This window comes from Callospermophilus lateralis, chromosome 18 (assembly GCF_048772815.1).
Source record: "Callospermophilus lateralis isolate mCalLat2 chromosome 18, mCalLat2.hap1, whole genome shotgun sequence".
Lineage (NCBI taxonomy): Eukaryota > Metazoa > Chordata > Mammalia > Rodentia > Sciuridae > Callospermophilus > Callospermophilus lateralis.
Window position 1 is genome coordinate 51497092 of NC_135322.1, and position 27639 is coordinate 51524730.

The 27639-nt window shown below is 42.4% G+C and overlaps 1 protein-coding gene across 3 annotated transcripts in view; it reads left to right on the forward strand.

The window, feature by feature from the left end:
* The window catches only part of Wwp2 (WW domain containing E3 ubiquitin protein ligase 2), a 137533-nt gene that overhangs the window by 59247 nt on the left and 50647 nt on the right, over window positions 1–27639 (forward strand). For all 3 annotated transcript variants that reach the window (XM_076838410.1, XM_076838411.1, XM_076838412.1), the window contains 3 exons: window positions 485–622; window positions 2375–2471; window positions 25976–26103. In XM_076838410.1, coding sequence (XP_076694525.1) covers window positions 485–622; window positions 2375–2471; window positions 25976–26103 — 363 coding nt within the window. The remainder of the gene's footprint in view (window positions 1–484; window positions 623–2374; window positions 2472–25975; window positions 26104–27639) is intronic.

Here is a 27639-nt window from a genome sequence, read left to right on the forward strand (position 1 = left end):
AAGACCAAAAAACCCCATCTTTTATCACAAAAGAGAAAAGAATAAGCCTCTATAAAGAGGTCTCTTGCTGAAATTTCCTTAGGGTCTGGCTTGTTTCTCTTCCCTTCATTCTTCTATGGGTAGTGGGATGCTCCTTGCAATCAGTTTCCCCCTCAGCAGGCCATCAATATCCCTACTCTCTCCTCACAGTCCTGCAATTATATGCAACCAAATCAGTCATGTAGAGATTGTGTAGTTAACCTAGTGATAGAAAATGTTTAGGAAAAAAAAGAAAACTATTTCCCCACCAGCTTAATGGAACCACGATTACCATAGGCAGGTTTTTTCCCGCTCTTTATTTTTCCTTCCACGAGATAGATTTGAAGACGAGGGAAAACGTTGCTAGGGAAGCCAGAGTAGGCCAAGTGGAAGGTTCTGATACACAGAATCATAACTCAGGGTGCACTTGATTTAGTCCATCCGTGTTGCATTTTGTACCCAACAGTGGAGAACACGCAGCTGACGCTGAACCTGCAGACGGAGAACAAAGGCAGTGTTGTCTCAGGCGGAGAGCTGACAATTTTCCTGGACGGGCCAACTGTTGATTTGGGAAATGTGCCTAATGGCAGTGCCGTGACAGACGGTGAGTGCCGCCCTGCTCCCCAGGGCTGTGCCGGGACAGGGCGGGCCGGGCAGGGGGCAGGAGATGCTGAGAGCTGGGTTCACCACCAGACGTCTTGGTTTGGGAACTGCTTAACCAGTCCTGGCTCACAGCTGGCCCAGACTCTTCATAGCCTCCCAGTTCAAAATCACGACATGATTTTTCAAGGATGCTTTCTGATCAAGGACCAAAATAAATGTCACATTTTTGTGTTATTGTTTGGATTGAGAGCAGAGAAAAACATCTTTTAATTCCACATGGACTTTGGAAAATAAAACATCTTTAGCAAAAGTGAGTTTGGTCCATTTTTCTTCTCCCAAATACTGTTAAATCCCTGGAGACGTTGAGGGTGTTTTTATGAGATGGTGTTAGCTGGGGAGGGGACTGTGTGCCCTGTAGAGATGCACACTAGCAAAAGACAGGCCAGCATAGGAAAACTGGAGAGCGTTCCCCCCCAACCCGTCCTGAATGTTGGTAGTTTATTTCTTTTTCTCTAATCTGAAATTGGTCACCTTTGGATCTAGAAGGAAATTATTTAATGAAGTCTGAGGTCTGATATGGGTTGAATTTCTCCATAATTTTTCTCAATAAATGTTTTGTTAGATGTGACGTAACTGTGGTACTTTTAAGGGCCCCAGAGAGGTGTTCTGTACCTTTAAAGGGGTGAAATTTGAATTCTAATTCAAGGGCCATTAGACGAATCTCAGTGGTTGGCTGGACCTTGGCTGCTGGCAAGAATTCCTCCACTGGGCTGAGCAGTACTTTGGGCACTTTTGGTGCATGGACAAAAAACCATGCATCAGTCACTTCTTTAACACAGAAATACATAATTGAGCCCTGATGTATACTACATCTTAGTCCAGGTTCTAGCCAGATGGTAATGGGAAAAATTCGTATGATTTCCACTCTTTGAAGTTTATAGTCTACTTGTTTGGGACAGGACTTGTTTGGGAAGTTAGATGTGAAATGAATAAATATATAAATAATTACCTGTCAGAAGCTGTGGACGAGAAGGCACAGAGTAGTATGAGATTCCTCTGCTCTGGGAGATCTCTTCTAAGCTGGGGGATCAGGGAAGTTTCCTTGAGGAAGTTGAAATCCAGAAGATGAGAAGCTTAGTCAGACCAAGCTGGAGGCATGGGGAAGGGGCATGGGGAAAATGCATGGCTGAACTTGTGATGGGAACAGAGGTGCCAGGGTGACTGGACCTGAGAAGCACGGAGGGTGGTGGAGGTGAGGCAGGAGAGGCAGGTCCACTCAGGTCATGCAGCCTAGAGCCCATGGTAGGGGTGCTGAACCCCCTTCCGAGAAGCAGAAAGCTCCTGAAGGGCTTTCAGTAGAAGAGTGTCATGGTCTGATTCAGCTTTAAAAACTCTCTGGTTGCACTATGGAGAAACGCCCCCATTCTTTGCCCCCACTTTGCATGGTTACCATCTGTTCTCTGTCTTGCTTGTGAGGTTGAAGTTCACTTAATTTAGAAGGCATCTGCCTGTTATTACCTTGGGTGTTCTTGAATGTTTTGGAGAAGAAAAGGTGTTCCTGTTCCATGTCGCAGATAAGATCTCACATAATTGTCCCTATTCTTTCTTGTGCCAGTGGCTACAACAGGCACCATGTCCATGTTCCATCATGTGGGTGACTAATACAGGGGAGTTCTGTGCCTGGTAGCCAGCTTTCAAACGGGTTGAGCTTCTCAATGTTGCCATCCTTTTCTTTGATTGATCCCCTTTCTAGGATCACAGCCACCTTCAAGAGAATCCAGTGGGACAACTGTAGCTTCAGAGAACCGGCACCAACTCCCCAGCACAAACTGCTTTGGAGGGAGATCCCGGTAAGAACCCCCTTGTTGATGAGAAGAGAGTTGGACAGATGCCTGAAGTTATTGAAGAAACACTGGGAAGTTGCAAGAAACAATTTATGTTAGAAACTACTGGAAATTTTCAGATATCTTATACCTGAGTTGCTATGATAAAGAGTTCCAGAGGGGAGTAGAGACCTCAGGATTCTTCGAAGGTTCACTGGTTCCTTGGCAAAGATTGGGGTTAATTAAATTGGTTGTTGGAATGAAAGAATTTTTTTTTTTTGTGATCCTGGGTGCTTTACCACTGAGCTATATCCTCAGTCCTTTTTATTTTTCACTTTGAGATAGGGTTTGTTAAATTGTGATCCTTCTCCCTCAGCCTCCCAGGTCGCTGGGGTTATAGGTGTGTGCCATTGTGCCAGGCTGAAAGAACCTGTTGAACAGAGAACTTGATTGTTTTTTTATACATCAGGGGCCATGGTGAACCTAGTTGTCCTTCTAGCATACGTATAAAAGTACTTGGAACGTGGTCTTTAGCTGTGTAATTTTCTGATCAAGTATTTCTCTTTTTGGGGGGAGGCCAGTGAATTTTTGTTTTGGGGGCAGGTATCGGGGACTGAACCAAGGGGCACATAACCACTGAGCTGCATCCCCAGCCCTTTTTAGAGACAAGATCTTTGAGTTGCTTAGTGCCTCACTTGAGTTCTTCATCCTCCTGTCTCAACCTCCTGGGCTGCTGGGATTGTAGGCGTATGCCACCATGCCTGGCCAGTGGACCCTTTTGAGTGTTGGTTAAAACCTTGTGTTCTTAAGAGTCTGTGTTATATAATAATTGCTATGCATATAACAAATTATGTAATTTCTTTGAATAGAATTCCCACCTTTACCTGAATTAATGGTGCAAAACTCATTTCCATGGCAACCTAATTTTTAGGTAGGAGAATAGCTTTAAGTGTACTAGAGAAGGGGGTTGAGCCCTGTGCTTGTTTGTTTATAACAATGCACAAAATCCCCAGACATTCAAGGGAAGTTTAAAGAAAAGAATCATGAATATAGTTTGTAAATTTTATTATCTACTAAGAGTGGGTGAATAACTGATAAATTTTTTTTCCAAATACATCCCAGGGAATGGGAATAATGATTTGAAAAATGGAGTTTAATTTCAGCCAATACCAATGGCATCTTTAAAAAAAAAAAAAAAAAAAAATATATATATATATATATATATATATATTTAGTTGTAAATATATATATATATATATTTAGTTGTAAATATATATATATATATATATTTAGTTGTAGATGGACACAATACCTTTATTTTAATTAGTTAATTAATTAATTAATTAATTTTTATGTGATGCTGAGGATCGAACCCAGTGCCTCACACATGTGAGGCAAGTGCTGTATCACTGAGCTACAGCCCTAGCCCCTACCAATGGTATCTTGACATATTCCTCCGAGGACAGCAATGAACTTCTCCAGAGTGGTGGTTTTGTGGGTTTATGAAGGTGTGGTAACTGGAAAGTGTCTGGGTGGGATGGGCAGGAGAGGGTGGACCCGTGGATCTTTTGTCTGTAACATCATTGGAAGCTGAAGGGCCATTCCCTGTTGTCATTTCTCCAAGTCTCTGCAAAGGTGTTACATAACACTCTGAAGACCATTCTCACTTTCCATGACTTGCTAGATGGCTTACAAGGTGGAAAAAGTAGTCAGGTCTTACAGGGTTAGGATTGGCAATATGATTACAAATCTTGTGTCAGCAAAGGAATGATCCAGAACTGTTATTGCCTTGATGTTCTTGAACATCTCGGAGAAGAGAAGTTGTTCCTGTTCCATGACACAGATGAGATCTCACATGATTGGCTCCTCCGTGGTGGCCAGCTGGGGCAAGGAACGCTCTAGAATTTCTCTTCCCGAGTGATGCCATTTTAGCTTCGGTACTTAGTGACCTCTGTCTTGGTTTTTAGTTGGACTTGGAAAGTTTGTGTCAAATACACTGATGTTAATTTTGCCTCTGGGAGGCAGAGTCTAGCTCTTAATAAGTTGAGACTCAATTGTCAACCTATTTGCTAGTCTCTGAATTTCTCTAATTTATCAACCTTGAAATTCATAGATCCTGATAACCCTTCTTTGCACTGAGGATTGTTGCCTGTTAAAACAGCAGCCAGAGTTCAATGGATGGGATGCACTTGTGCCCATCCTGCATGGTAGACGTTATTGGTGGTTAATGTCCAGTGAATTATTGAGGGGCCAGGGGCTTCTGGAGAGCTTAGGTGGCATGGGAGTCTTCCTCAGTTGGCTGAGCTGTTGCAGCACTTTAGTGGACTCAGTCTGAATTTTTCACATGTCTCTGACATCTAAATGTTTAGTCTGTATTCATATAGAGCCTACTGCCATTCAGCAGCAAACATTTTTTGGAAATATGACCCAAAGGCAGTATCTTCTGCATGTGTAAGGTCACTGTGCACATATGCTTACTTCTGCAGTTAATAGAGTAGTCTGCTGGGCAAGAGTATAGGGCTTTGGAACCCAAAAGTGTAGATCAAATCCTGGCCTGTTATTTACTTGCTGTATGGTATTGGAGAAATCACTAAACTTCTCAGAGCCTTAGTTTTTTTTTTTTTTTTGGCTTGTAAAAAGGGGATATCACCTGCCTCCCAGTGCTATTGTTGGAATCAGCTGAGATGAGGTGTGTCTTTCTAAGGGCCTCCACCCCCAGGAGCCCTTGATGAAGGTGGCTTTGGTTTTTCTTTGCACCTGGAGGCTATTGCGTGCACACCCCCCAAACCTGGGAAGTGAGGCATTGTCAGTGCATCTATCATGGGCCGAGGGTGGGAGGTGGTGAGTTGAATCTTTGAGATTCAAGGGCAATACTCTGCTTTCTTACTTCTCTGGGGCAGGGAGAATGATGAGCTTCTGCCTGCTGCCTCATAGACTAAATATTTAGCTTTCACTGTCTGAAGGGTAGGCTTTTCTTGGACTTGGTTCTGTGCACCATGATCAAGCAAAGGTGCTCTGACGTGTCCATGAAGGTGAGAACTGCAGTGTCAAAGCAGCCTCTCCTTTCCTCTCTGTCCTTTGTAGAGCTATGGAACTGGGACTGTGGAGGGTTTGCTCTGAGGGATTCAGCTACCAAACTTACTTGGCGGAGCTATCATCTGCTTGCTGAGTCAGATCTCAAAACTCCCTGGGATCTTACTTTTTTTTTTTTTGGTGCTGGGGATTGAACTCAGGGCCTTGTGCAGAGGCAAGCACTCTACCAACTGAGCTATATCTCTAGTCTGGTATCTTACTCTTGAAGAACAATCGGGTGAAGCATCTCTAATTGTCTACCATCTGGTCTGCCACATGGAAGCCAGCATGGCATTATAGCACAATTCATATGACATAAATTTGTTTGCAACCAGATAGTGTGTCTGGTTGAATTAATAAACAGTTAATATAACTTGTATGCTCCTACAGTGGAATATTTTCCCATAGTAAATGTGGTTGAAAGTCAGTTAGGTCAACATGGTAAAATCTCAGAAAAATGTGAACATGAGAACTAGATCACAGGAAAAAAAGATTGTGTGATGCCATTTATATGAAATTTAAAAATGCTAAACTACACAATACATTTATTCTGGATTCCTTCATAGGTGGTAAAACCATAAAAAATGGATGGGGAAGCTGGCATGTGGTAGTTCCAGCTGTTCAGGCTTGAGCCCAGGAGTTTGAGGCCAGTCTGGGCAACATAGCGAGACCCCATCTCAACAAAACACAGAGCAGATCAAAGAAATGGATAGGAATAATTCACTCTGCATTCAGGAGAATGATTATCTTGGTGGTGAGGAAATGGGAATGAGGAAAAGCACATAGAGCAAGTTTCTAGGGCCACGTCATTTCTTAGCCTGGGTGGATCTCACATGATCACTTTCTTCTTCTTTAAAAATATATATTTCATATATTCCTGTGTTCACATGTTATATTTCATGATAAAAAAAATAAAAGCATTACCTACCAACCTAAGGAAGCTGAACAGCAGTGATGGAGAAATTGTCATTTGCCCTTGAAGAGACAGATTTCAGGCCTTTGGGTTTCTCTAGGTTCAATAATAGCCACTTATTTTTATTCCACCCAGTTTATATATATATAGTTATTGATTCTAAATCGATGCTTCACATTAGCCTCTGAGGCCACACTTTTGCCACTTAGGAATCTTAGATCTGAGAATTTTGGGGGAACTTGAAGGAATGGGTTCAGAGATAAGCTGGTGTCCTGGTCCTGTATCACAACAGCACCGAGCTTGGTGTCCCGAGGGGGCTGGTTTGATGCTCTTCAGTATTTGATTGGAGTGAGGACGGACAGCTTTGTGTTGAACCCCAGGATTATGCCTGTTAATGTGCCATCCTGTGCGGCATCCTTCTCCAGTGTTCCTCACCCTAGGGTCATGGTGGCTATGCCTCTTACATTTTGAAGCCCCTAGAACAGTGTGTGCAGGTTGGTGCTGGGAGTACCTCCAGTACCCTTTAAAGTTCTCTCAGTTTTAGCTTCTTTTGCTGGAACGAGACCCCTTGGGAAGCTTGCCTAAGTGGGTTTGGGCTGTGAAGGTCTTGTGTACCTGGTATTGTGTGTATGCCCCACCAGGAATGTCGGAGATGGCCTCCACTCTTTACAGTGAGTCCAATCTTCATGAAGTAACAGAGGCTTGTCAAACAGGCGAATAAAACTATGAGAGAGAAGAAACCAGTGTGTGAGAGGGGAGGACCAAGGAGAGAGGGAGATGGAAGTTTGCAGAGATGGTCATTCTTGCCCAGTGGTTCAGTACACTGTCTTAGGGGCCCAGTGCAGTGTATGTGGAGTAGGAATGAACCCAGAAGAGGGTCCCTGCTGGTACTGGCCACTCTCTTTGGAGTTACCGTTAGATTACCGATGGTTGTGAGATTTCCTGCTGAAGAATGAAAAGCCAGGATGTCTTGAGTGTTTTTGTGGTTTGCTGTTTCTTGGTCACCTGTGACTTTTCTTCCCATTTCCCATAGACTGTCTATGGCTAGCCATGCTGCCCTCCAGGCACTGCCCAAGGCTCCCTCCAACAGCTGGTTCCTTAGGCTGGAGTTCCTATAAAGTTTCCATAGTCAGAAAGGGAAGCAAATAACACCAACAAAAGGAAGAACACACTTAATTTGCTTTAAGCATCATAAAGTTTTTCATTCATAGGTCTGAAAACAGTATAAAGGACCTTGGTTAGGAAGCTGTATGTGGGGGCTTAACCACCTTATTTTCCTTTATTATGTACATCTGTGATTTGGTATAAAAGTGTAAGTGAATGTGGGGGTGGGGTGGGGTGAAAGGCTGGAGGCCTTGGATTTGCCTGTGTCCCCCGCCAGCCGTCAGTATTGGCTACTCTGGGTCTAAACCTGCATTTTAACATGCTCCTCTTGGTGATTCTCTTAAATGTGAAAGTTTCAGAACCTCTTGTGATAGTTTTCACTCTTTCTCCTTTACTCTTCTTTGTTGTCCTGCTTTGATGAAAATATATCAGATTTATTGTCTCCCTTGCCTTGGCATTAATGATCTCTGAAGATTTAAAAGAGCTATATTCTTGGAGCCTTATAAAGCCCCAAGGTCTCTGGTGAGCTCTAAATAGCTCATCGGCTATGTCTGCAGACAGCCTATCCCAGAAAGGAAAGAAAAATAAACTTGTCCAGTGTGAGCCTGCTGGGAACACTTCAGGAAGTCCTGGAGGGCGGGGGTAGGGGTGGGTGATGTGGATCAGGAAGCAGAGCTGACAGGGAAAGAGGGGTGGTTGGGAGCTTGAGCCTTGGGAACTGGGCCATTCTCTCAGTCATTGTTGGCCATTGCCACCCCTTCTTCCTTTGAGAAAACTAAAAGCTCCTTTATTTGTAGATATAAAGGAGCATGATAGCACCTGTACAGTTTCCACCAGCTTTTCCTTAAGACCTGGCTGTGGCCTCATTATACTATTGCTAGGGAAGAGAAAGGAATCTTCGTAATTCATCTGTTCCTACAGTGATAACCAGGACACCATCCCTGCTCACAGGGAGCCTGCACCCTTGTTTCTGAGCAGTTGGTGTGTATGGAGTAGATTCAGATTGTGGACAAGGGCATTCTCTAAGCCACACATTGAAAAGTAATCATGGAAGTTAATCACACATTAAATTATATATTGATATTATTAATTATGAATTAACTATAGTGACGCATGCTGCCTGATACATTTATTTATTCAGATCTGTTTTTTTGTAGGTATTTATTTGGTGTTTCCTCTGTATGAGCCTAGCGGGATGTGGCGAGTGCCAGAAAGCTGGCTAGGAACTAGGATGAAGGAAGGCAGTTGAAGGCAGTAACCATTTCCCACACTTTGAATGCCAGGTGCTGAGCTAGGTCATGATCACAAAAAGATGAAAAGTCTTGGTTCATGATATCAAGGACTGTCTCTAGCAGGAAACATATTTGGGTGAAAAAAAATCACAGTCCAGTGTGACAGATCCCTTGGTGCTGGTATGTACGCATGCAAGAGGGATGTTATGGGAAGTGTACCTAAATCTACACGGGGGATTTAGAGATGTTCTCACACACTTGAGCGGCATTTCAAAGGACTTTGCTGGATCAGTGAAGTTGGAGTCGGGGATGACACTGCAGGCAGAGTGTATAGCCTGGGCAAAGGCAAATGGGAATAAGAGAGCTTGGCATCTTCGAGGAAACAGGAGTTGTTTGGTAATGTTGGTGTGGATGTGAATGATCACTATAGAAAACTATGGTTTATTGGCCAAATCCAGCCTGCTGCTTGTTTTTTTTTTTTTTTTTTTTTTAATATTTTTTAAGTTATACATGGGCACAATATCTTTATTTTGTTTATTTTTATGTTGTGCTGAGGATCAAACCCAGGGTCTCACATGTGCGAGGCGAGCGCTCTACCACTGAGTCACAACCCCAACCCCCTGCTGCTTGTTTATTAAAATATTTTTTTAGTTGTAGTTGGACATAATAACTTTATTTCATTTATTTATTTATCTGAGTCACAACCCCAGCCCTGCTGCTTGTTTTTTTTTATTTTTTTATTTTTTAAGAGCAGTTTTGCAAAGTTGAACAGTAGGAAGGGAGTTCCCATGTGCCTCCTGTCCCCACCCACGACCTCCCCTGTTATATACTCTTCTCCCACCAAAGAGGTATGCTTGTTAGAATCGCCAAACTCACATTGACACATCATTGTCACTCAAAATTCATGGTTATGTTAGGGTTCCCTGTGGGTAGTATCCATTTTGTGAGTTTTTGAAGATGTGTAATGAAATGTACACACTAGTACTGCATCATATAGAGCTCCACTGCCTGTGCTTATCTATTCATCCTTCCCTTCCCCCAGCCCTGGTACTGATCTTTTCACTGCTTTCATAATTTTGCCTTTTCCAAAATGACATATAGTTGGAATCATGTGATTTGCAGTCTTTTCTGATTGGCTTCTTTCATGTAGTAATATATATTTTTTCCGTGTCTTTTCATGTCTTGATTTCTTTTTAATGCTGAATACTATTTCATTCTCTGAATGTACCCCGGTTTATTCATTCATTCACTTGCTGAAAAATATCTTGCTTGCCTCCAAATTTTGGCAATTATGAATAAAAGTCTTGTTAATATCTGTGTGTAGGTTTTTGTGTGGAGAGAAGTTTTTTTACCTTGCTTAGCTAAATATAAAGGAATGGGATCTCTGGATTGCATGGCAGGAGTGTTCTTAGGAATTTTTTTTTTTTCCCCCAAAGAGATAGGGTCTCACTGTGTTGCCCTGCCTGATCTTGAACTCCAGGGCTCAAGCAGTGCTCCTGCCTGCTCCTTCCTCAGCCTTCCTGGTACCTGTGAACATAGGTGCTCTTAGTTTTATTAGAAACTGTCAAACTGTCTTCCAAAATGGTGATGCCATTTTTCCACCAGCAATGAGCAGAAGTTCCTGTTGTTCTACATCCTCTTTGGCATTTGGTGTTGTCAGTGTTCTGATACTGCTATTTTAATGAGTGTCTACTGGTATTTCATTGTTTCAGTTGTATGATATACCAAATGAAGCATCTTTTCATATGCTTATTTGCCATCTATGTTTTTTTTTTTTTTTGGGAAGGTGTCTATTCAGATCTTTTGTCCCATCTTTTTTTTTTTTTTTTTTGGTTAATGTATCTTAATTATGCAGAGAGTAATGTGTTTTGTTGTGACATATTTATTATACATGCACATTAACTTTGGTCTTTTTGTTCATTTTTTAAAATCAGGTTATTATTGTTGAGTTTTAGGAGTTCTTTGTGTTTTGTATAGCAAACCATTATCAGATGTGTGTTTTATAAATCTTATTATCTTCATTACCTGTTTTTATAATTTAGCCATCCTCCTGTGTTTACAAATTGTCTCTTGCTGTTTGCCTGCAATGATGGCAGAGTTTAGTTGTGACAGAGACAGTTTTGGTTAGCAAAGCCTGAAAAATATACTATCATGGTTTGGTTCTGGAAAGTCCCTCAGAGGCTTATGTGTTAAGGTCTTAGTCCCCAATGCAGCAATGTACAGAGGTGGGACATTTGGGAAGTGACTGGATCAATGGATTAATCCACTGATGAAATTGGAGTCTGCGTGAACTCTTGAGAGGTAAGCAGTGGAAGCTGTAAGAGTGGAGTCCAGTTGCAGGGAGAGGACCCTCGGAGACTGTATCTCGTCCCTCTGCTTCTTGGCTGTTAGAAGTTGAGTAGCTTTTCTCTGCCACACCCTTCTTCCATGATGTATTCTGACTTACCTCAGACCCAAAGCAATGGAGCCAGCCAACCATTGGCTGAAACTGTGAGCCAAAATAAATCTTTCTTTCTTTGTTTCCCTCAAGAATTTGTTCCAGTGACAAAAAGCTGACTAACACTTTTATTTTCTGGCCCTTTACAGAGAGTTTACTGATTCCTGCTATAGGAGGTGGTAAAAGGTAAGACCAGCTCACAAAGGGCCTGTTAAGTTTTACTGAGGACTTTAGATTGGTTTTTTAGAGATGGGAACCACTGGATTTTGAGCAGTGTCATGATTTTTCAGAAAAGTAGTCTGATGGATGAATTTGAAGCTGTATCAGTTGGGTTAATTGCAGGAAACAAACCATTCTAGATATTTCAAGCAGAAAGGGATTTAATATGGGGAATTAGGTGCCACTGAGTGGCCTGGTGCAGCAGAAGTGAGGGGTCCTTCCTGGTCTTTGGTTTCAGGGTCACAGTCTTACAGTTGTAATCCATATGTCAGGAAACTGCTGCTGTGCCTAGAATCACCTTATATGCATAAAGCTTTTATCTAGGTGTTGAGGCATGGGGTCTGCTGGAGCCCCTGCCAGTCATTACCATTTCTGCCATTTGTCCTGTAAGAACCTCTCATTGTCAGATCTAGAATCATCAGATCTAGATCTTTCCTGCAAGGGAGTCTGGAGATCTTCTAGGCCCTAGGTACAGGGGAGCCATGTGGAATTCCCAGAACAGTGGATGAAGATTGGAATCAGAGACTAGTTAAGAGGACTTTTGTAGTGACTGAGGAATTGGAAACTAGTCTCTGGCAGTGGTGGAATAGAGAGAAGACAGGAGAAATATCTAGAGCTACCTACGTGTAGTCATGGAGGAAGTTGGAGAGTGGGGAGGAATAGGAGACCTTCCAGACTCTTGGATTGTGATGTCATTCTTAGAGACGAGAAATGTGGTAGGGGAAGAGCTTAAGGATCTGTCCGTTTAAAAATCATATTCCCTGCTATGGCTGGCTTGGGTGTTTAGCTGCTCTGTGAACAGCAGTGCTGCATGGCTCTGGGGCAGTCTTTCCTCTGAAAGTATATCCATAGAAGGAGGATTAAAAGCTGAAATTAAGAGACACAGAACAGAACATTGTATTCCTAACCATGGACAACAGGGCCAAGATATTGATGACCAGTTTAGAATGCAGGAGTGATATTTCTACTTTTACTAGATCAGTGTCTGGGTTCTGGGACTTCTAGTTCTAAGAATTTGAGTCTGAAAGGGAAAGGGTGTAGAGATAAACCAGTCAAACAAACAAACAAGAAAGAGTCTGGATGACTCTTTAGACATGAGAGCTTGGGCAGCTTGGGTATGTGGTAAGGAAAGACCAGAAACAGAACTGAATACAGATGCTTTGGACAGACGTGGATGGTGAAGAAAGGAGTTTCTTGAGCCAGTGCATTTGTGGCTGTGGTTTGGTGTGATGAGGCTGGGCTTTTCCTCTACAGTTCTATTGGAACTAGATGGCTCAGAGTTTCGAGTTCCATGGAGGTGGTGATTTGGGGTTTGGTTTAGTGACTGCCTTTGTGATGGCATACTCAATAGTCTAAGTAGAGCGACTCCTTTTAAATGCTGAAACAACTCTATATTTAGGCTTTTCATTTTGTATTAGATAAAAATAGACACAGAACTAAAATCCAGAATTTATATTGCTTTATGCTTCACATGTGCTGATTTCATAAAGTTAGGTACCCATGACTTACTGGAAATACAGTGGAGGTATTGGTCTCAATATTTTTTGATCCTCTCGTCCTTATTTCCTGTTTGTTATGTCACTCTGGCATCTACTCCTATTATTCTGCCCAAATTGCAGCCATCAAAACCCACCTGATCTATCTGCAAGTGGCCTAGTCCTTTCTGGAAACAGTCTGTGCCTTGACTTCCACATTAATGCAGAGTGTCTCCCCACACCCTTCATGGATCTTTATTTAAAAAATAAGTTCGATTCATGTAAAAAATATATATTCCATAAGAAATGGGTTACAATATTAAGTAGGGCATTTGAGGATGGCATTACGAGTAAGGTGACCTTGTAGTAAAGATTTGAAGAAGGCAAGGCATTTAACCCTAAGGGTAGCTCTGGGGCAAGGGAAGGCTGTTACAGAGGCTGAGATGGAGTGGAAAAGCAGTAAGGAAGCTGGTCCATTTGCAGAAGAGGGGGAGAGAAAATGATCAGAGGAGGTGACAAGTGGTAACAGGAAGGACCAGATTGTTTCCATGAATTTCTGCTGTATGTATTTCAAGATTCTTTGACTAAATAGACAGTAAAATTTGGGCTGGGTGCAGTGGCACACACCTGTAATCCCAGCAACTCAGGAGTCTGAGGCAGGAGGATTTCAAGGCCAGCCTCAGCAATTTATCAAGGCCCTAAGCAACTTAGTGAGACCCTGTCTCAAAATAAATAGAGTTGCGATATAGCTCGGTGGTAAATTGCCCCTGGATTAAATCCCGAGGACCAAAACAAACAAATAAAAAACAACAAAGCAAACAAAAACACAGTGCAATTTTTAGTATGTCTTATGGCAAATTGAACTTTTATCTTTATCTTGTGATCCTTGTTTTTTTTTTTTTTTTTTTGATGGTGTTGAAATTAAACCCAGGGCCTCTTGTATGCTTGGTAATTGCTCTATACTGAACTATAATTCCAGCCAGTTTTTTTTTTCCTCCTGCTTTTTTTCTTATACATTACTTAGTCTGAGCAGTAAAAAGGGACAACCTACAACATGAGTAATTATTACAAACATTATGTTAAATGCGAAAAGCCAGACCCAGAAAGTTATATTCTGTATGATTCCATTCATATGACATTTTGGGAAAGGCAAAATTATAGGGTTAGAAATCCAATCAGCAGCTACTGTGGGTTCAGGAGAGTGAATGACTGCCAACAGGCCCAAGGAAATTTTGGGGGTCAATGGAAATGTTCCATGCCTTGATTGTGGTGGTGAAGCATGACTGTATATGTTTGTTTAAATTCATCAAACAGTACCCTTTAATGAATTTTACTGTATGTAAATTATACCTTAATTTTTAAATCTTAAAAAAAAAAGTATTTGTTTAGAATTAGTGTAGCTGCTCCAACTACCTTTTATTTTGAGCTTTTTGGCATATGTTTTCCTCAACCACTTAGTTTAGCCATTTTGATCCTTATATTTTAGGTGGAATTTCTTTTAATAGCACTTAACTGGATCATTTAACTGTGGTGCTGAGGATTGACCCCAGGGCCTTGTGCATGCGAGGCAAGCACTCTACCAACTGAGCTATATCCCCAAACCCCTTAATTTTTTTTTTTAAGCCAGTAACTTTCATCTTTGTCTATCACAGCTAGTCCATACATGTTTTTTGTTGTTGTTGTTTTGTTTTTTATGATTCTTGGTATCTTTGGAGTAGTTTTTGGCCTTTTGCCTTCTGGTTTTTCTCTGTCCTCTCTTCTTTTTTTCCTTCACACTAAGCCTGTGATGAGCCTTCCTTTTAAAGAAGAGCCTTGATGAGTTGTAGGCATCTTTCACTCACTGATTATTTGATAGTGGAGTGTCAAATTTTGCACCCATGGGTGTGAAAAGAGCAAGAATTTACTCACTGGCTCCTTGTCTGCAGATTTTGTGTTTCTTTTTTTTTTTTTTGCTGACTTTTTGCACATCTGTGGGTTGGGTCTGTTTTGTGTGTTTGCAGATGGCCTTTGAAGATGCAACACTTTAATGACAAAATGGCAGTAAAAATTTTAAAATTTTTTCTCTTGTGCTTTTGGGGATTGAATCTGAGGCCTTGCAAATGCTGGGCAAATGCCCTATCACCTAGCCACATCCCCAATCCTAATGGTAAAATTCTTACATGAAAACTCAGAGTAGGATACGGTGCAAATACTTGTTATTTTGTGGGGGAGAAAGAAAGAATAGGTCCAGGTTGATTTTTAGTTTAGTTTTGTTTTGTTCTAGGATGGAGTGTAGGGCCTTAGGCGCTAGAAGCACATGCTCTAGTACTGAGAGATATTCCTAGCCAGAAAAAGTTTTATTTTAAATCAAATCATACAGTTTTTTCTTTACATTTGGAAAAGAATGATGAATTGGAGACTCCCGAGGAATTACTTCTTCTTTTGCCAGTTTGTTGGTTTTGCGTGGGGAGGCATGCGGCGGGAGAGGCTCTTGGCTGAGGAGCATTGAAGGTTGTGTGTGTCTCATTCATCTTTGTGTCTTTAGCAGGACCTAGTGTAGTGCCTTGCTGCACGTAGCAGCGGTTCAGTAAATATTTGTTGAATTGAAAGAGGCTTGTATTCCTGCTCCTCATTTGCCAGAACTTTGGGGTGGGTCTTCTACTGGTTTACATTCCTTGGTGCCCTGGCTCCTGAGGTGCGGTGGTTGCAGGAACACAGTGGAGGCAGGGGGTGCGTTTTATCAGAACTGCTTTGTGCTTCCCAGGCTCTGCCTCATCACCAAGAGGGTGGTGGGTCTCCACTGCCTGTTCAATTCTTCTTGTTTCATCAGGGTTTTTATTCCCCATGATTGATATTTCCATACTGAAGACTTTTCATGGACTCTTCTTTCAAATCCTTGCAACTTTAAAAAAGTTGATGTTGGAATTAGATGAGTTGACACATAAATAAATCTTCTTTGGGAAAAGAATGTGTGAAGTTCCTGTACTTTAACTCTACCAGAAAAGAATGTTGCTTACTCTCTAAGAATAATAGTATCTCACTTATATATAGTTGTTCAAATTCTCATGTGACTGTTGAATCTTGGAAGTGTGGGTCTCATAAAGGACAGAAGAATCATGGCAATGCTGTCCCTTTTTGACGGACACTAGATTCCACAGAGCAGTGTATAGCTAAAGGGGACCCTCTCAGCTAGGATGAGATAGGGTGGTCTGCAAGAACTGGGCTGAGGTCATTATCCAGCCACATATTTGAGAGTCGGTAGTTTCCTTCGCATTCCTTCTCATAGCCCCCTCCATCTTCTAGGCAGGAATGGGGTGTCAAATCTCCCCTAGCTTCAAATATCTCTGATTTTCTCTTGTGCCACTGCTAGAGAAAGTGCTCTGCTTTGAGATGATGCAATTAGATGGAGCCCACCTGGGTGATCACCATTTTTAAGGTCAGCTTTGCCAAATGACTTGAGATAATCAGGGACATGGCACCTTCTCATACATTTTAGGCATCACGTTGGGTATGTTTGAGAGAGGAGATCGTTTAGAAATTCTGCCTGGCATAGATGGCCCCGCTCTCTGTTCCCATGTGTAATCACTTACCTGGTCTTTTTCTGTTGGCATGTGCTTAAAAATCACAGCTGAAATAAAATAAAAACATGCCAAAAAAAATTTGGATTTGGAGGGCTGGGGCTGTAGCTCAGTGAAAGAGCGCTTGTCTAGTATACGTGAGACACTAGGTTTGATCCTCAGCACCACATAAAAAAAACATAAAAGGTATCATGTCCACCTACAACTATAAAACAAATGTTTTTTTAAAAATTTGGATTTGGAGATGATGTGGGCACAATGAGTCTAATGAAATGAGTTTTATTTCTAGGTCCTGATCCTAGAGGATGATTTCACATGCCATTTAGGGTTTATCCTTTCTGGAAGACACTGGTGGATTGTGAAATTCCATCCTTTGACACAGTTCCCTCCCTCCCTCCCTCCCTCCGTCCCTCCCTCCCTCCCTTCCTTCCTTCCTTCCTTCCTTCCTTTCTTTCTTTCGCTTGTTTATTTATTTATTTTTGATTGGTGCTTTCTACATATACATTAAGGTGGAATTCGCACATAGTGTGATTTTGTTTAATTCATTCAGCATTTCCTCCCCTTCCCCATCCCTCCCTTTCCTTATCCTCCCTCGACTTCACTACTCCACAGGTCTCACTGTACTGCCCAGACTTGAACTCCTAGACTTAAGTGATTCTGCTGCCTCAGCCTCCTGAGTAGATGGGACTATAGGCAGGCCACCATGCCGGCAGATTCCATTCTTTAAAGAAGTGAAGGAGGTGACAAGGGATTGAATTGAAAAGAACATACAAAGTATTAGAGATCACAGGCTGGAGAATGCTTTTGAACCTGACTGCTTATTTCTTGAATGCTCACTGTGGGGTCAGGTGCATGCTAGGTGCTGAATATAGCTAGGTGCTAGGACAGATATGGTCCTATACTCATGGACCTTTTTGGAAACAGACGTTAAACAAAAAAACATGCAAACCAATATAATTGCAAATTGGACTTTTTTCTTTTTGGTGATGCTGGGATCAAACCTGGTGCCTTGCAAGTGCTAGGCAAGCACTCTACCACTGAACCACGTTCCTAGCCCTCTAAGAAGTTGCCATAGACAGAACAGTTGGGATACTGTGCAGGAGAACGAAAATGAATTTCCTGTAGTCTAGGAGATCAGGGACCTTCAGACCAAGCTTTAACTCAGGAACCAGGTGGGTAAACAGTCCACGGATTAGTATGCCAGGCCTGTAGGTCAGCAAAGGGCCTACTGCATTGTCCCCAGAAGGAGCTTAGGGGGCTGTCTTGAGGAATGTCCACCAAACATATTCTTTGTAGGGCTTGCCTCACCCCTGCTGAAATCTTGCCTTTTGACGTGTCGTGTTGGAACGTTTAGAAATAATGCTCTAAGATACTGTAGTCCCAAGTGCAGTTGTCCCTCACTCTCTGTGGGGGACTGGTTTCTAGGCCCTCCTTGGATTCCAAAATCCCTTATATAAAACAGCATGGTATTTGGTATATTACCTACACACAAATACTAATACTGTATACTCCTATATATTTTAAATCATCTCTAGATTACTTATAACACCTAAATCAATATAATTACTATTTATTTATTTATTTTTAAAAATTCATTTTATTCATGCATGTTAATGTGTAGTAATAACTTTTTTTATTAAAGAGAGAGAATTTTTAATGTTTATTTTTTAGTTTTTGGCGGACACAACATCTTTGTTTGTATGTGGTGCTGAGGATCGAACCTGGGCCACACGCATGCCAGGCGAGCGCGCTACCGCTTGAGCCACATCCCCAGCCCAATATAATTACTGTTTAAATAGTAATTCTGTATCATTCAGAGAATAATGCCAAGAGAAAAACGTATGTACATGTTCAGAATAGACACATTGTTTTTCTTGAATATTTTTGGCTCACAGTTGGTTGAAACCATGAGGTGGAAGTCAGCAGATATAGAGGACCTTTTCAAGACCCTAGGTAGTCCCTTCAGGGCTGGGACCTACTTACTGCATGGGGAGGGAGTTGGAAGAAGGCGAAGATGCTTTTCTGTTCTACCTGTACAAGCTGGTAATCTGTATACCTTTCCAACCATCCCCATGCAAACTCCTTCTATGGCAGTGCAGGTTGGTGGCCCCAATACTCATCTCTTTACCTGTCCCATGCACTTATAATTCAGGTTCAGATGGTCTCAGGTCATAGGATAAATCACATGCTGCCATCTCAGCTGTGCTGAGTAGGTGAATGAACACTTGCGCTCTGAATCTTGGCTTTCTCTCACAGTTGGGAGGGTATTTGAATGTTCTTTTTAATTAATCCCAGCATCCAGCCTGGAATTAGATTAGATGAGTCACAATTTATTATACATTCTCTCTTAAGGTGACTCTCTTAATGCAATAAAGCCACCACCCTTGAAAGAATTGCTCTGTACTCCAAGTTGAGCAAAAGTAAATTATTTGTCTTTGTGGAATTCAGAATGGACTTGGCAGCAGTTTATTTTTACCTTCCCTGTCATCTCTGAGGCTGGCAGCCTAGAGGGAGGGTGTGGATTGGAGCCATAAATTACCCTGGAAATGGCTAGAATGGTCCCATTTTAACTGTAATTGTGCCTTTCCCAGTTCACCTCTATTCCCACCCCCACTTTCTAACTCACTAAAGAGTGAGGGAGGAGAACCGAGAGGGGTGAAATTGGAGTCTGCTTGCTTGTTAGTATCTGAGTGGTGGAGACCATTTCTTTTCCCATCACCATTTCCCATTTTTCTCCCCCATGCTTCTATTTTAATGCTTGTTTCTTGCTGGTTATGTCTTGCTGGAAGCAGGCCCAGCTCCACTCAAGTTCTTTTCTTTTCTTTTCTTTTTTTTTTTTCTTTTCCATGCTGCTATTAAAAGACAACGACCAGTTAAGTGTGCTTGCAGGCGAGGGGCAGACAGGAGCCCTCTTGGTTCTGGTAATCCCAGGCAAATAGCAAGTCCGATTCTGTGGTTAGGAATGAAATTTAAGTGAAGTTTGAATTTAAGTTTATTAGGCAACTTTCACTTCTGTGCTTGTTTTATTAAAATGGAGGAAAACCAGTCATCGGTTATTAAACTCTGACATGTCTCTTTCCAGAGCTTGAACACCAACAGGACTGAATCTGAAGTCAAAGAGTCTCCTTCCATGTTCTGGGCCTTTTTGCCATGGTAGACAGCTATGCTTGGCACCTCATGTTCAGCCAGCTGTGAATTCTTGATATTTGGGAGGATGTGTCCCTACGCTTTAAAGAATCTCCATATTCACTAATAGAAATGGCTATGGGGGGGTCTTGGGTTTTGTTTAAATCACAATCCCCAATCTCATCTTGTTTTCTGTGTGTTTGTTTTGGGGTGGGGGACATATTTTCTCTCCATAGGTAACCTACCTTCTAAAACTTTTGATCACTTTAATTTTTTTCCAGATGTTTTTGTAGTGGATAAGACTCAAATTGATTTTTTTTTTTAAATTATGAAGTTAAGTTTATTTGGATAAAATTTACTAACAGTAAAATTCATCCTTTGTGGAATATAGCTCTAAGTTTTGACAAAAGCCTTTCAGGTGGCCTCTATCATCACAAGATATAGAAATGACGTCACCCCCAAAAGTTTTCCTGTGCTCCTTTGTAGCTAGTCCATCCTTTGACCCTTAGCCACTGACAGACCCTCATCTATTTTCTTTCCCCAAAGTTTTGCCTCTTGCTGAATGTCATAAAGATGGAATGACCCACGGGGTAGCCTTTTGAATCTCTTACTTAGCATAATGCATTTGTGAGTCATCTGCTTTGTGTGTGTCCGTGTGTTCCTTTTATTTACTGCATAGTATTCTGCTGTATGTCTGCACCACGGTTTGTCTAATCATTCACCATTAAAAGACTTTGGGTTGTTCATGATTTTTGGAGACTGTGAATAAAGTCACTATGAATATTTGCATTACAGATTTTTGTGGAAACCTATTTTTCATTTCCCATGGGTAAATACCTTGGAGTAGGATTGTTGTTTATATGCTAAGCACCTGTGTGACTTTGTAAGAGACTGCCAAACTTTTCCATAGTGACCAAACCGTGTTGTATTCCCTCAAAGCAAAGTAAGAGAGAATTCTAATTACTTTGCATTCTTGGCAGGACTTGTTACTGTCAGTGTTTTAAAAAACTTTGCCCATTCTAATAAAAATGTAAAGATGTTAGGTCAGTGGCAGCGACTTGGTGGCGACTTGGTGGCAACTTAGAACAAAGCAGCCCGCTCTGCTTTGAACATCAATCAGATGCTGGCGGAAACGCCTGTCAATCAGCCAGATCTCCTGACTAATGCCTGTCAGCAGGACCCCCTGGCCAATCCTGGAGTTGGTCAGGGGAGTTGGCTGAACTCCAGGATTGGCCAGGGGGTCCTGCTGATTGACAGGCTTTGGTCAGGAGAGGAAGAAGAGAGTGGTGGAGGTGGAGGGGGAAGGGTGGTATCAGTAGAAGAAGAGGGTTGGCGAGAAATCTTGAGTTTGTAACAAAAGGTATCTCATTGTAGTTTTAATTTGCATTTCCCTAAGAACTGATGATGTCAAATGTCTTTCCTGTGCTTGTTTTCCATCCGCAGATCTTTGATATGAAGTGTTCAAAGCTTTCAATTATTTTAAAAATTTTGGGTTGTTTTGTTATTGAATTTTGAGTGTTCTATTAATGTAGTCAAGATATAAGTTCTTTATCAGATGTGTATTTGCAGCCTAAGGAATGTCCTTTCCTTTTCTTGACAGTATCTTTGGGAAATCGAGAGTTTTAAATTTTTATGAAGCCATAACCCAAAATGCTCGTTTTGGGTTACATTTAATTAGATGTTTTTTCACCTTTCTTCCACATTGCCTTCTCTCTTCAGCTTCTTGCCCCCACCATTCTATTTTAGACCCTATGAGTTTGGTTACTTTTCTGGACAAACCAGAAGATTTGTCCTTCTGTGACCGGCTTATTTCAGTAGAATGCTGTCCTCAAGATTCGATTGTGTGATAGCACGTGTCAGAATTTCCTTCTTCGTTGAGAATGGGCTACTTATACCTCTTGGCTACTGTGAACAGGCTGGCTATGCACATGGGTGTACAGACATCTCAGAGACCTTGCTTTCAGTTATTTTGGGTATATATCCAGAAATAAATTACTAGATCATGTGGTAATTCTATTTTTATTTTATTTTTTGAGTTCTAAGGATTGAACCCAGATCCTTGTGCATGGTAGGCAAGTGCTCCTCTTGAGCTATATCCCCAACCCTTTTTTTTTAAATTTTTTTTTTAAAGAGAGAGAGAGAATTTTTTTAATATTTATTTTTTAGTTGTCAGCGGACACAACATCTTTGTTTGTATGTGGTGCTGAGGATCCAACCCGGGCCGCACGCATGCCAGGCGAGTGCACTACCGCTTGAGCCACATCCCCAGCCCCCAACCCTTTTTAACATTCAAGAAATTTTGAGATAGGGTCTCACTAAGTTGCCCAGGGTGGCTTCAGATTTACAATCCACCTGCCTCTGCCTCCTGAGTAGCTGGGGTTACAGGTGTACACTACCGTGCCTGGCTTTATTTTTAATTTTCTGAGGAATAACAATACATAGTTCGCCATAGTGGTCCCACCATTTTACATTCCTCCCAGCAGTGCATAGGGGTTCCAATTAATTGATATCCTCACCAACACTGGTTCCTTTGATAGTAGCTATCCTAATGTCTGAGGTGATACTGAGACCTTTGGTTTACATTTCCCTAATGATGATCAGAGTTTAGCATCTTCACATGCTTGTTGGTCATTGGTATACCATCTTTGGATAAATGTCTGTTTAAGTTCTTAATCCATTTTTAAATCAGATTTATTGTTGTTTGAGATATAGGAATAAATTGCCTTTTAAAATCAGTTTTATTTAAGGTGCAAGATAGATTTATTGATCTCAAATTCTGAGACTCAAGGTTTGGGTTCTATTTTTTAATATTGAAAAAAAAAATGTTTTCTGGCTTGGGAGCCATTACTTATTTAGACTTTTTACTTTGTTTTCCCTTAGTTTACTAAGGTTAAACATGGCTTCCTTTTCTTTGTTTCTCAAATTGTGGTAAAAAGCACATAATGAAGTTTACTATCTTAACCATTTTTAAGTGTGCAGTTTAGTAGTATTGTCTCTTATTGTTGTGAAATAAGTTTTCCTTTTTTAGACCAAAGACACAAGATTTTTCTTTATTTAATTATTCTACATAAATTACTGCGTATGTGACTGTTGACCATGCTGCTTTTAGGCGACCATGCCAACTAGTCAGCTGGGCTCACTCACTAGGCAGGCGGCTCCCACACACCAGCATTTTATGGTATGATGGAAATCGTGAGCAAAATCACAAATTACTGCATTTCCACTAAGGCATTTAAGCTCCTTGGGGTCAGGGACATTTTCTGCTTTGTTGCTAGCTCTAGAACTGGCCTTCATGCAGGGCAAGACAAGATGTCCCAAGGCATCTGAGACTCGTTGTCAGGGTGCAGGTGAGGACTGAGGCTGGTGCCGTGATGTCAAAGCTTAAGAACCAGGAAGGACAACCAAGAGCCTGCTCCTGGGACCTCATCTGTATCACAACAGCTTTGAGGAGTGTGGAGAAAGAATCCCAGAGCCCTGGCCTCCATGGGTGCTCCTTGGTGGCTTCGGTTCCTGAGGGAGGAACATAGGTAAGGACACAGCAGCATTCTGGGAAGGACATGCTGTAGAGAGAGCTGAATTTCTGTAACTAGGTGACTTGAAACCATTTGTGGAGTTTGGCCTGGCTGGCACAGCTGGTTGGCCCTCTGCTGACTGCCAGGGGCTGCAGAACTCCTCCCTGCCCCCAAAATGTCGAGGGGGATCAGGCCAAGGTTGAAGTCATTGGCAGAGCTGAAGCCAGACTGTCTGTGGTGGAGGCTAGCTCATCTCCACCCCATCGCCCCAAGTTTGTCCTAGTGCTATTTTGGCCTATGGTGTGTGGTTTCAGCATGTGGGCCAGCGTTTAATCACGACGCAATCGCGGCTTTTAAGGGTTGAGTGAGTCTCGAGAGCGGAAACTGCCTAAGAGACTGGCCTCAACTGTCGAGGCTCCCCTACACTTTCCCAGTGTCCTATTTGAAAGGCGATAAAACAGCAAGAAACTGGAAACTCCAGATTTAGGGCAGGGGGAGAATAGAGAAAGGGTGTGTGTGTGTGTGTGTGTGTGTGTGTGTGTGTGGCCTGTGTGGCCTGTGTGGCCGAGGGGGCGGCTGTGGTGGCTGGCCGCGGGCAGGGAGGCAGCAATTCATGCAAAGTGGTCCCAGCTGCCCCTGCTTCACGGGCTCAGCCCGGCCCTGCTCCAGCCTGTCATTCAGGGTAAGCTGCTATCATTAGTGGTTAAACATTTCTGAAAGTATTCTCTCAACCCTGACCGCATGCCCTTTTGCGGAAGGGAGGGAGGAGCCAGGAGAGTACTGGGGCCCACCCTGTCATCCTGCCCAGTTGCTCTGTAGGTGTACAGGGAGCCCTGGCCACTGGAAGCAATCATGGACTTGTCAGAGGCCATGCGTCTGACAGGATTAACATTGCATTTGAGTGCTGCCCACGTGGCTACTGCTCCTTGAGGGGTGCAGCCTCTCCTGGGGGCTGTGAACACCAAGCTGGGGAGGCCATTTTTGTCTTTGTGAAGTGATTCTTGGCTGAAATAAGCCTTGTATTAACCAATTTTTACCTCTCGCAAGCTCTGTGCCCTTAATACATACACAGACACATGTTGGCCAGTTGCTAGAGACCGCCTTTTCCTTGGAACCAGTTGGTGTTCATTCTGCTTTCGATGAGGAGTTGTGGTAAAGTGCTTAATACCAATGCTTCTTCCCGTGAAGTGGGGACTTTGCAGTATTTTTCTTTGACTGAGGTATGGTTGACAGCTTTTTGATTTATGAAATTAGCTCAGGGAAAAATACGGTGGAAAAAGAGAGTCCAAACTGAATCTTTATTTCCATAGTTCAGTCTACCCTCTCTCCATTTTTAACTGCCACGTGGTCTTGAGGTACAAAGGGCTCCAGAGTTTGCTGGGAGTTGTCTTTTCTTGGCCCAAGAAAAACTGCTTTTGTTTGCTTGTTTTGTTTTTAAGTTTGTTTTCTTTATTCCTCACTCAAAAGTAAACAGGCTCAATGAAAGAAACTGGAAAAGTCCAGAAGAGCATAAAAGGCAAAATCAAAATGTCCATGTCCCCAGTATTTAAAGATTATCACTGTTAACATTTTGGTTTATTCTTCTCTTATCTGAAAATTTGGTGCTGCAGGCTCACCCCAATATACTGGACTAGAGGCCCTCACCAGCAGGGGTGCCCTTGCGGGTGTGAATCTCAGCAGGGAACTTTCTGTTACAAGTCTTAGTGTTGCCATTGGTCAAGTGACCAGTGAAAGAATAGTCTATAGGAATTCAGCCTAAGTCAAGCTCCCTACTCCATCCTCCAGCCCAGTGTGGATGCTTGAAGTCACACTGCCTGGACTTGAATCTGTGTTCTGTGGCTTACTTTCTGTAGAACTTTTTTGCGTGTCTGTTTTCTTACGTGTGAAATGGGAATAGCATTAAGCTACCCATAGGGTGGCCTTGCCGAATGAGATCATACGTGCAAAGTGCACATCTCCGGTGTGTGATGTTACAGCTTGATGAATACTGTATGTTTCTGAGGTCATCATTATTTTATTGTTTGTAGTCATCTTACTGCTCCATGTCAGGTAGTTTAAGTTGCTCTCAGGGCCTCTTTCTCTGCCTGGAGAGCAGTGGCCTTTTCTTCACTGGATGGTGTTTAAACCATATCACTGTTGTAAAGTGGTCTATAACTTCTCAGTAGTGGAATAATGCCCTTGAGTGCAACGGCTGAACTGAGGAACAGGGAGGCGTAGATGTTGCTGAGTGAGTGAAGGCAGCTATACAAGGAACGCAAGAGCTCACCTTGCTCATCTCCTGTGTGCTCTGAAGGTGTCCGATAGGTTTTCTTCTGCTAGATCCCACAGTGTCTTTGTGATCAACTCATTTCTATGTTGGTTCTCACTCACTTGGATGGGCTGTTGAGTCATCTTTTCTAGGTAAAAAACATGTCACCAGACACATCAACTAAAGTTGTTTAACACCCCTTGACTTCTGTTTCCAGGGGAGTCATCTTTCTAGCTATACAGAAAATTGATTTGGAGACATTTGGGCTCCTTTTGCCTAATGGGAAAATGTCTCCTCTGTAGCGTGTCCAGTGATTCTTGTTTATTTCCAATAAAAATAGTGAGATGGTCACAGGCTATTTTGCCAGTTATTTCAGATGTGGGGGTAAATCACTCCGAATTTGTTTACTTCAAGTGGAAAAGTTTACACAAAGCAGCCTCCTGGGCTTCTACCAAGAAGGAGGCTTCCCTGGGCCTCTGCTTGGAGCCAGCTTCTATTGGGTCAAAAACTACAGGGGCTGTTAAAGTCCTGTTTCCAATAAATAGCAAAAGAGGGAGGACACTGGTTTAAGGAAGACATGCTTCTTTCTTCTTCATCTTGCCTTATGTCTGTCTGCTTTACACTTTAAACCCCTAGGACACACAGACATTCAGGCGGTTCAGCCAGAACAACCACAACAGCCGGTGAACAAAGTCCTGGTACCAGGAACCGACACCGCCAGCCCATCAAGAACCCAAGCCACAGTGGCCTGGCCAATGGCACAGGTGAGTGATGGCACAGCGTGCCAGCCTGGACGAAAGCACTGTGCTCTTACCTGTCCTGTTGTGGACTTGGGACTCTGCCTGATGTGTCAGAATATAGGGAGGGTGCGAGAAGACTCCAGTACTGAAGGGAGTTTGAATCCATCAGTCTTTCCATTGGCCCACCTTCTTTGATCTCTGGCTAATTCAGACAGTGTTGCACCTGTCTAAAATATTCCTTTGTGCAGAAATAAAAAATTGTTTTTCTATTCATGTCTTATCAATGTTGGATTTCTTTGGGGGAAGATATTTTGTGTACACATGACTCATTTTTAAAAAATTCCTTAATGAAAGCAAATTGTCAAACTAGGGGGAATGAGAAAACTAAGTTTGTTGCTGAGAGCTGAGTTGGAGAAGATGGTAGCACTGTGGAGAGGTCTGGGCACAGACTGGCCACTGTGAAGCCAGATTACCCCTGGGGAGCATGCTGTCCCCACTCCAGTGGGGCCCATTTGATAGTTAGTCCTATCCACATACAAACAGAATTTGGTTCTGCTTTCATGTAAGTGGGAAGGGAAGGACCTCTATCCAAACAAATCATTTTTTGTTCTGCTTTATCTGTGTCACATCAGGACAGTATCAGAAAGGAAATTTAAAAAAAAATTCATTTTCTAAACTTCCTGAAGATGGTCAAATCTTTAGTGACCATTGGTCTGTTGGTCTTTTGTCTTAATTTGGGGCAGATGGGAAGGGTCATGAATATTTACTTCCATAAGCCATAGTCAGGCAAATGCAGGTGTTTTAATTGATAAAAGTGACACTGACATAATTCTGTAGTTGCTTTTTGGTGATGGCAGAATTGTAACATGAAGGACAAGAGATCCAGAGCTACGTAGTTTTGTCACATATGTATTATCTTGGCATGGGTACTGACCTATGTGTGACAAACTTCCTGAGTAGAAAAAATCCACTTGTCGCTTGGTAAGAACTTTCAGTTCTTAGCAGCATTCCATGAGGGCTCTGGTAGCTTATGTTGCCTGGTTATTTCATTGTCTGTAAGGGACAGGCAGTGGGGAATGGCCTGTGTCCAGCAAGGCTGACTGTGAGCACAGTGGCCTGACTTCCTTCCTGGAGTGTGGGACCTGCCTGAAGGAACCAAGTTCACCCTGGGCTTTGGGGATGCAGATGAGTTGCAGGTGAAGAGCCCAGCAGCTGCTGTCTCAGCCTGCCTGGCTCTCCTGTGTCAACCATTGTATCCATCTGCATGAAGGTGACTGTGACCTGGTAGCTGTAGGTAGACTGGTATTGAGAACTGTGTATAGTTTTTTTTTTTTTTTTTTAATTGTGTAATTTATTTATTTTTATGTGGTGCTGAGAATTGAACCCAGTGCCTTGCATGTGTCAGGCAAGTGCTCTACCACTGAGCCACAACCCTAGCACCCCCGTGTGTAGCTTTGTGATCATCAGTAGACTTAGAAAAATAAGTTGCTCATGGAGGAGAGCCAGCATTTACAAATGGAGAAAGGGAACTAGCTTTTTGGAACCAGTTGTTTCCCAGGT